Source organism: Sebastes fasciatus, chromosome 23, assembly GCF_043250625.1.
Source record: "Sebastes fasciatus isolate fSebFas1 chromosome 23, fSebFas1.pri, whole genome shotgun sequence".
Classification (NCBI taxonomy): domain Eukaryota; kingdom Metazoa; phylum Chordata; class Actinopteri; order Perciformes; family Sebastidae; genus Sebastes; species Sebastes fasciatus.
In genome coordinates, this window is record NC_133817.1 from 6,832,807 (window position 1) to 6,842,951 (window position 10,145).

General features: G+C 32.8%; 1 protein-coding gene across 1 annotated transcript; it reads right to left on the reverse strand.

The window, feature by feature from the left end:
* Nucleotide 1: 1 nt before the first annotated feature.
* On the reverse strand, nucleotides 2-6,989 carry redic1 (regulator of DNA class I crossover intermediates 1). Its single transcript, XM_074626356.1, has 15 exons — nucleotides 6,828-6,989; nucleotides 5,508-5,547; nucleotides 5,270-5,423; nucleotides 4,176-4,311; nucleotides 4,017-4,074; nucleotides 3,812-3,926; nucleotides 3,591-3,700; nucleotides 3,335-3,462; nucleotides 3,089-3,255; nucleotides 2,942-3,014; nucleotides 2,801-2,852; nucleotides 1,855-1,882; nucleotides 1,664-1,758; nucleotides 455-1,103; nucleotides 2-324 (listed from the first exon to the last, which is right to left on the reverse strand). Exons 1-15 carry the CDS (start codon nucleotides 6,848-6,850, stop codon nucleotides 131-133), a joined length of 2,022 nt encoding a protein of 673 aa, XP_074482457.1. The 5' UTR covers nucleotides 6,851-6,989; the 3' UTR covers nucleotides 2-130.
* Nucleotides 6,990-10,145: the final 3,156 nt, after the last annotated feature.

The following is a 10,145-nucleotide window of genomic DNA, read 5'->3' on the forward strand; positions in this document are numbered from 1 at the left end:
GTGAACGCTTTTGGGCTTTATTTCATAACACTTAGAACAAACACTTTGAATATTTAATATGGTTTATGTGCTTAAAACAATAACGGTTTGTATAAAAACATGCACGGAACAGTTTTTTTTTTTTTTAAATCTATCTTACTTCCCTTTTCTGTTTGAGCAGGAGCAAGATGTCAGCTATTTCCTGGAGTGTCTCGGCCTCCTCTGAGAGTCCGTTGGCCCGGATGCCAGATGTGACCTCCTCTCTCGCTTCGATTGAGAGGTCTTTCATCACATGGCCATTTTCTTGTTGCCCTCTCTCCTCTCTGCCCTCTCTATTCTCCTTACCTAAATCACAAATAAGAGCAGAAAACATTCATTTCTGTATTAGTCGGTGGAATTTGCTGAATATAAACAATGAATAATGTAAATATGTTTCTTAATTAACACATGAAATGAGTTCACTTTCATGTTATACCTCTTCCACCAGTGATGCTCAGAGCATCCAGAAAGGGGTTTATGGGTCTCACTCTGCCATCAGTGTGTTTGTTTATAACGCTGCTGCCTGATAGAGAACCGCCCCTGGGTTTCTTCTCGGTCCAGGGTTTCTCTCCTCTCCTTGCCTTCCCTGATGGAGGTGCTTGTGGCTTTGCAGCGGTATCAGTTTGCCTCCCTGTGGCTGGATGCTGCACCGACACATCAACAGGTGGTAGGCACAACCCAGTGGCTTCAGTTGCAACAACGTCCACAACAACGCTGCACTGAGTCGAGGCATCATGCGTCTCAGCTGTGGGGTTGTAGACTGTTTGAGTTCCCGCATCTCGACTTTCACCGGGTGTTTTCTTGCATTTGCACGCTGAGCTTTGAGTTTGAGCTTGTGGAGATGCAAACTGAGCCGTGCTGCTGTTACTTCCTGATGCTTTAACTTGGAAAACTACGTTCTCCATAATTTTGCGATTATCTCTGATGTTCATTTGGGGTTTTGGGAGCGGGGTGGGAGGCCTGGGATGCTTGGTGGGCCTTTGTTGTGGATTCCCCTGGTTCGGGTTTAGGATATCTGCACAACAGGCTTGGTCCATATATGAAGAGGCGGCCTGGAGGAGACATGGCTGACAGCATTCTTCCTCCTAAAATACAGTTAGAAAAGTGTTAGATGTTAGATGTTGCTAAAGAGAACAGTTACTGATGTGTGGTGTTGTGAAATTCAGAAATGAATGCTAACTATTAGGGGTGTAAATCACAAGTTTCATCACAATAGGATATTATATAGATCCTTTGGACAACAATATGATATTTAATGAGATCACAAAGTCTGCCACGATACGATTTTGATCCGATTCAATCGATGTTTTCATTTTGTATGGATATTGGATTGTCGATCACCGAATCCATATATCGACGTATCGTTACACCCCTATTAACTATTGCTGACAGGTGCGGATTGGAGGATTGTTTCTATTGCACCTGTGCATGTTCAATAACGATGATGTGTTCAAAAATGATGGCTGCAGTCACTGGCACAGTGCTGATTTAATTTTATTTTATTTTATTTTATTTAATTTAAAACAATGCAGTCAAATATTAGACTAAACTTTACTGCGGCTTTAACTGTTTTACTCTGAGGTGATTCTGTAGTCCCAGTACAACGGCAAGCTGGACAAAAACTTCTAAGTGCAACTTAACTTACGTCATCCGAGTCTGAACTGAGGTAACCTCTCCTACAAGAGTAACTTGGCGAGTATTCGCAGCCATTCATGGGGCCGCTGTTGTGTTCCAGACATGCTGCAGGAGAGGAAAAAAACCCAACATCTATTCAATTTATTGTCTTTTGCCAGCATATACACAATTAGCTTAATTGGAGATCCTTGAGAAACTTACAAAAGTCCACGTCAGTGCAGTTGGAGAGCTGTGAATAAAACAGAATTAACATGTAAAACTGCAGCTGCCCACATCATCAACATGGCATAGTATCTTGTATAACTCTATCAGGATACATTTATAAATACTTTTAGTAGCTCTATACCAGTGGTTCCCAACCGTTTGGTTCCCATCATTGAGTAAACTGATAACCCTCAACTAAGTGACATTTTATGGATATTTCATATTATATTCAATGCATAACAATAACGGTACAGAACAACTGATAAATTGTACAATCAACCCAAATAGTGAATTACTGCAGGATGTTTGCGTAAAATGAGCGATTTGGATGAATTTTGAGCAGATTATTTCCTGTGAATATTGCATCGGAGATGAGTTTTCCTGTTATTTTTTAGGAACTTTTAATACAAATCTCTGTCTGTATTACGTATCTTTTAAATTGTAATTTCTTTAACAATTATACTTACTTAATAGGATTATTTCTTATTGACAAATTGAGTGTTTTCTTCTCCCTGACGCTTGGCCATAGTTTATATCTTAAATAATAATCCAAATTTTAAAAATAACAATTTAATTTAGTTTTCCTCACAGAAATTAACGAAATGCTGAGATACAGGCTAACTGTCTATATTTTTTTTAAAAAGTTGTCTTGAGTCGAGTTTCCACCGAGAAGTTCCGGGTAATTTTAGTCCTGGGACTTTTCAAGGAAAATCAAGACCTCGCAACCCCCTCCGTGGAACTTTGGCGACCCCTTGTGGGGTCGGGACCCCAGGTTGGGAACTGGTGCTTTATAAAACAGTTCATAATGATTGGAGAACCAGGATACATTTTCTTAATCGTCAAGCAGATATTTATTGTTTGTTTTCTTTCACTTCAATGTCGGTGCTGTTGCAGTTACAAAATCTGCCACCGGGTGGTGATAAAAGGCTAACTTAACACTCACATGTATGATGTCGCTTCCCTCCACTTCCATGCACTGTGGGTCAGGAACAGTTCTGACAGTGAAGAGAAACATAAGAAAAAATCATATTACATATCAGTGATTTAAAAAAAAGAAGAAGATATTTCATGTGTATAAACCTACTGTGGTGCTGAAGATGTGGCTGGTGTTTCATCTTTGAGGTATATCTTTGATGTTCCGCTCCCAAAATGAGAACCTGAAATCAAATTTCATGTTAAACCTTAACAAGGAAGTCGCTGTGGTTGCGTCAAAGTTTCAAGCAGTATTCACCTTTTCTTTCACATTCTTCAGTACTGAAGCCCCTGAAGACATCTCCCTCAAACTGCTGCTCAGTTTCTGACTGGTTGAGAGTGAAGTCCAACAGGGTCTCCTTGTCCTCTGGTTGGTTGAGAGAGAAGATGACCTCACGTCTCGCTTGGTCCCCGGCCTCTGTGTTACTGTGACAACGCACGTGTGATTTGAGTGCTTATAACAAAAATGACAGAGAGAAAATAATCCATCAAATATAAGTCTCACTCTGGCTCTGGACTTGTAAACAGGACTCGAGCTGCTGTGGGTGTCTCCAGTTGGTAGAGAGGTGGGTTGGATCCACAGGACCAGGGGACACAGTCTGTCATACCTCTGGGCTGGGAGAAAGGCTGAAACTAACGGAAATAAAATTAGATTGGAAATTAAAGTGGCATCATATTTGGGAAGACGCTGTCACACTTTGATACTTTGAAAATATTCTGTGAGATATTCATTTCAAAAATAATATTCCCTTTTTTACTACCTTGGTTTGCTCCAGCCCTGAGGTGTCCCAGAGGCGAGGGGAGCAGCGGGGAGGTAGCTGTGCCTGCGTCTGGCCTCTCTGCTGGAGGTTCAGCTGCAGGGGGAACATTCCTGAGGAGACCAGTTTGATTTGGCTTAAATTGACAGATTGTATAAAATACACTCATGCACAGTTATCATTGCGTAATTTAATTTGTGAGAGAAAATACTTCGCAACACCACCTTGGCCTGAGGAAGCTGATGAGGTGGAGGAGAAGGGGCTGAGGGAGTCGGTTATAGGTGTCAGGTAGTCAGATGCGCTGTTGTCTGAGAAAGCTGATTCCAGCACTGGTGACAGCTGGGGAACAGAAACGTAAGTGACTTTTTAGCCAGAGGGTCCCAACAGAGATAAGAAAAGTGCCATATGAATAGCTGGAAAGTGACTAACCTGCCGACACTTGAAGCCTTGTGGAATAACATGCTTTCTTTTTCTCGTCCCTTGAGCACTAGGCGTTGACACAGAATATCCACAATGAATGTTAGTAATGTTTTCAGTATTCATTCATAGACCTGGGTGATGCTAATACAAACCACACTCCAGCTCTACCTGTACTGAGCTTGTACTGCGCCCTCAACCAGACTCAGCTGTGACGGAGAACAGGGGCTCATCGGGAGAACCAGCGGCTCATTTCTCTTATGCTTGGATCCTCTAGAGCTGCCAAGAACTGCCACTTTCGGAGGATCTGAAAAACACAAACATTGTTTACTTAAATCTTTTGCCACACTGAGGAACTAATGAACATATGCATAAGTCTGTGATCCCATATAAATAAGCCACGGGACATTCATATTTGCACAATAGTGTTATTTGATTTGGAAAATACTTCATTTTCATGTGCTGTACCTTCTGAGTCTGATACATTACTATAAAACACATCATGATTTTTTTGTATATATCAGTCAACCTGGTTAGTTGGCCTATAATTGATCTGGTTTATTAAATAACTATTTGATTTGTAAATAAAAATAATCCTAGTTTTATCCTAAAATAACAATATTTTAGCAATTATATTTGCTATTATAACATGGTTGTTATATATGATTTGTTGTTATAATTATGAAAAGATTTTAATTATTTTTTTTATTTTATAATTTTGAACAACTGATACTGATACCTGCAAGGTTAAGGTATAATTGTTTAATTATATTTTCATGATTTTATTAATTATACCTTCTTCTTTCTAATCTCGTTATTACTTTTCTTGATTTTATAATTCATTACAATATTACTTGACGCTATGGCAAATTGTCCTCGTTATATTCATGCCAATAAAGCAAATTGAATATATTATATATATTATAGATTTTAATGTGTTTTGTATGATATTATGCTATGTATTTATTATGCATTTGTTTTATGTTGTGGCGTCTGAAACTTTAATGTATGTTTAAATGCTGCTGTCTTGGCCAGGTCTGAGTACTACTGGTTAAATAAAGGTTAAATAAAATAAATAAAAATATATTATATTTGTTACCACTGTAACTTTCACACTGAATTTGTTTGAGGTAAAGACAGTATAAGGGAGGGTACCCTTAATTTTTCTCCTGAACTAATGTAATATTTTCCCTTTCAGCATCTTTATTGTGACTTTTGATAACCATAACTATTGACTTATAAATATATATATGTCTAGTTCTCACCTTTAATGTCCTTCTTAGCAGCTATCTGGTTGACTATAAACAGAGTGACCAGGTCCATACTACCAGAGCTAACGTTAGAGCCTCCAGGGGATGCTGGCAGAGAGACTCCCAAGTTTCTCAACTTCTGCTGCATTTTTCTCTTTTCAAAGAACTCCTGAGGGGGAAATAAAGCAAAACCACAATGTATTAAAAGATTTTTGTCTTGTAAAGTCATGGAAATTGTATTCAGCTGTCTCACCCTCTGCTTTTTTGCATCATTCTTCACCACGAACCGGTTCCTGCAATGTGAGTAGTTCACGTTAACATAACTAAGATAACTTAGCTTAACTAAGCTTTTTGAATACTTTGTTTTCTCATTTTATTATTATTATATGTACATATTACTTTATTATGGTTTAGGTTGTTGAAATATTTTTTCAGTAAAACATTAAAAAGCAGGATTGAAAAAAGAAAAAATATTGTACTAGTAATGTTTTTTTTAAAACTTTTTATAATTGTATTATTTATTATTAATAATTGTATTTATTATTATTATTATTATTGTTATTATTATTATCATTATTATTAATATTATCATTATTATTATTACCATTGTTATTATAATTATAATTGTTATTATTATTATTATTACTATTATTATCATTGTTATTATTATCATTATCATTGTTATTATTATTATTATTATTACTATTATTATCATTGTTATTATTATCATTATCATTGTTATTATTATCATTATTATCATTGTTATTATTATTATCATTATTACCATAGTTATTATTATTATTATCACTATTGTTATTATTATTATTATCACTATTGTTATTATTATTATCATTGTTATTATTATTATCACCATTGTTATTATTATTATCATTATTACCATAGTTATTATTATTATCACTATTATTATTATTATTGGTATTATTATTATCATTATTATCATTGTTATTATTATCATTATTACCATAGTTATTATTATTATTATCACTACTGTTATTATTATTATTATCATTGGTATTATTATTATCATTGTTATTATTATTATTATCATTATTACCATAGTTATTATTATTATTATCACTATTGTTATTATTATTATTATCATTATTATCATTGTTATTATTATTATCATTATTACCATAGTTATTATTATTATTATCACTATTGTTATTATTATTATTATCACTATTGTTATTATTATTATTATCACTATTGTTATTATTATTATTATTATCACTATTGTTATTATTATTATTATTATTATCACTATTGTTATTATTATTATTACCATTTTTTCCTCTCCCTTGTTTTCTCAATTCAGTTACCTAGTTATCTGTTATTATATGTATTTTATTGTATTTGTTATGGTTTAGGATGTTGAAATCATTTTAAATAAGGAAACAATAGCAAAAAAAAACATAAATAAATAAAATGGAATAGAACTAAGCTAAGTTAGCTTAACTATGCTAATTTAGCTAAACTAGCTTAGTTAACGGTTATAGACTAACGGTAACATTAACACCTCAACTAGCTAAACTAACCTCCTCTCTCTTACCTTGAACCTCCAACCCAGTTCATGTTCACCAGCTGTAACTATCAGAGAAGCAGTGAAAACAACAACACTAGTGTGGAAGGTCTGGTAGTTAGCATGTTTCTGCTAGGTAGCTATCTAACGGTTACTGAAGCTGTATGAAGAGGTGCGCGAGGACCAACTGCCGCTATCACGCGCCGCTCAGAAGAAGTTCATACATGTGTGTTAAAGGTCCCAAATCAGCTCTTTATCAGGTGTTTACATTTTTATTTATCATTTATCATTGTTGTAGGTCTATGGTAGGATGGTACGACGGAGTATTAGGGCCACATTGAGGGAAAAAAAATTATCTGAGTTTATGAGAATAAAGTCGTAATATTATAAAGTAGTCATTTTATGTGTTATTTTCTTTTTTTCTGGTTAAGTTATGACTTTATTCTCTTAATATTACAACTTTTTTTCTCGTAAAGTTATGACTTTATTCCTGTAATATTACGACTTTATTCTCTTTAAGATATGACTTTATTCTCGTAATATTACGACTTTTTTTCTCTTAAAGTTACAACTTTATTCTCGTAATATTACAACTTTTTTCTTGTAAAGTTATGACTTTATTCTGGTAGTATTAAGGCTTTATTCTCTTTAAGATATGACTTTATTCTCGTAATATTACGACTTTTTTCTTGTAAAGTTATGACTTTATTCTGGTAGTATTAAGACTTTATTCTCTTTAAGATATGACTTTATTCTCGTAATATTACGACTTTTTTCTTGTAAAGTTATGACTTTATTCTGGTAGTATTAAGACTTTATTCTCTTTAAGATATGACTTTATTCTCGTAATATTACGACTTTTTTCTTGTAAAGTTATGACTTTATTCTGGTAGTATTAAGACTTTATTCTCTTTAAGATATGACTTTATTCTCGTAATATTACGACTTTTTTCTTGTAAAGTTATGACTTTATTCTGGTAGTATTAAGACTTTATTCTCTTTAAGATATGACTTTATTCTCGTAATATTACGACTTTTTTCTTGTAAAGTTATGACTTTATTCTGGTAGTATTAAGACTTTATTCTCTTTAAGATATGACTTTATTCTCGTAATATTACAACTTTTTTTCCGTAAAGTTATGACTTTATTCTCGTAATATTACGACTTTTTTTCTCTTAAAGTTACAACTTTATTCTCGTAATATTATGATTTTTTTTCTCTTAAAGTTACAACTTTATTCTCGTAATATTACGACTTTTTTCTTGTAAAGTTATGACTTTATTCTCGTAATATTACGACTTTTTTCTTGTAAAGTTATGACTTCATTCTCGTAATATTAAGACTTTATTCTCTTTAAGATATGACTTTATTCTCGTAATATTACAACTTTTTTTCTTGTAAAGTTATGACTTTATTCTCGTAATATTAAGACTTTATTCTCTTTAAGATATGACTTTATTCTCGTAATATTACAACTTTTTTTCCGTTAAATTACGACTTTATTCTTGTATTACTACTTTTTTTCTCGTAAAGTTGTGGCTTTATTCTCGTAATATTAAGACTTTTTTCTTGTAAAGTTATGACTTTATTCTGGTAGTATTACAACTTTTTTCTCGTAATATTATGACTTTATTCTCAAAATCTCAGATGTTTTTTTTCCTCAATGTGGCCCTAATACTCCGTAGTACATTGTCTCTTGGGCCCTCACTGCATTAGACTTATATACTATATACTTAGACTATAAACTGTGTTACCTTCATCACAATGATCAAATGTTTTGCGGCTCCAGACAGATTTCTTCTTTTTTCTTTTTTCCTAAAATGTCTCTTTTGATAGTAAAGGTTGCTGACCCCTGCTATAAGTTGTTAAAATGATGCTTCCAACAATATATTTTTCCCGGATACCAATGTACTGTATGACATACCGTTAGTATATGGTAACATAATGTACCATAATATACAGTTAGGACAGTCAGTTACGTGACGTCACTCAGCCAATGGAGTTTCGCCGGTGGCTCGACCAATCACAAAAGCCTAGGGCGGAAATAAGGAGCGTCACAGTGTCAAAACTATAAACAAAACAGGATGTTAAGCGAATTAACTTTTAAAAAATAAAACCATAAACTTTTTTTTATTTTTTTTATTTCAAAATTACAGTAAACATAGTAAGAGCAGAAAACATTAAAAACATTTACATGCAGAAGAAGCATAGCGAAAACATAAAACATCAGTTCAGGAGAAGAATGAAGGGTTCCCACTCCCTTATACTGTATTTACCTCAAACACATTCAGTGTGAAAGCTGGTAACAAATATAATGCATTCAATTTGCTTTATTGGCATGAATATAATGAGGACAATTTGCCAAAGCGTCAAGTAATATTGTAATGAGATTATAAAATCAAGAAAAGTAATAACGAGATTAGAAAGAAGAAGGTATAATTAATAAAATCAAGAAAATATAAGTAAACAATTATACCTTAACCTTGCAGGTATCAGTATCAGTTGTTCAAAATTATAAAATAAAAAAAAATAATTCAAATCTTTTCATAATTATAATAACAAATCATATATAACAACCATGTTATAATAGCAAATATAATTGCTAAAATATTGTTATTTTAGGATAAAATTAGGATTATTTTTATTTACAAATCAAATAGTGTATATTAGTCAGGTTTAATATATATTTATTTATTTATTTATTTATCTCACTTATTTTTGTAAGTGTTGGTATTATTATTGTTATTGCTATTATTATCATGACCTCATCATCATCATCATCTTTATTATTATTAATATTATTAATATATATATGTATGTATATATACTGTATTATATATATATTTTACTAATTTCTTTTCTTTTTGTTCCCCCTATGCTCTACACATAAAAGGAAGGATTTCTGTGTGTGTGTGTGTATGTGTAGATATGTGTGCATGTGTACAGTATATGTGTTTAAGAGTAGATATATGTCATATATGACCATCTAGCCTCATTCAATGCCAAACACACACCCATTATCCTCAATTTGCTTTATTGGCATGTGTACAGCTCTGGAAAAAATTAAGAGAGCACTTCAAAATTATCAGTTTCTCTGGTTTTACTATTTATTGGTATGTGTTTGAGTAAAATTCAATTTTTTGTTTTATTCTATAAACTACTGACAACATTTCTCCCAAATTTCAAATAAAAATATTGTCATTTAGAGCATTTATTTGCAGAAAATGACAACTGGTCAAAATAACAAAAAAGATGCAATGTTTTCAGATCTGGAATAATGCAAAGAAAACAAGTTCATATTAATTTTTAAACAACACAATACTAATGTTTTAACTTAGGAAGAGTTC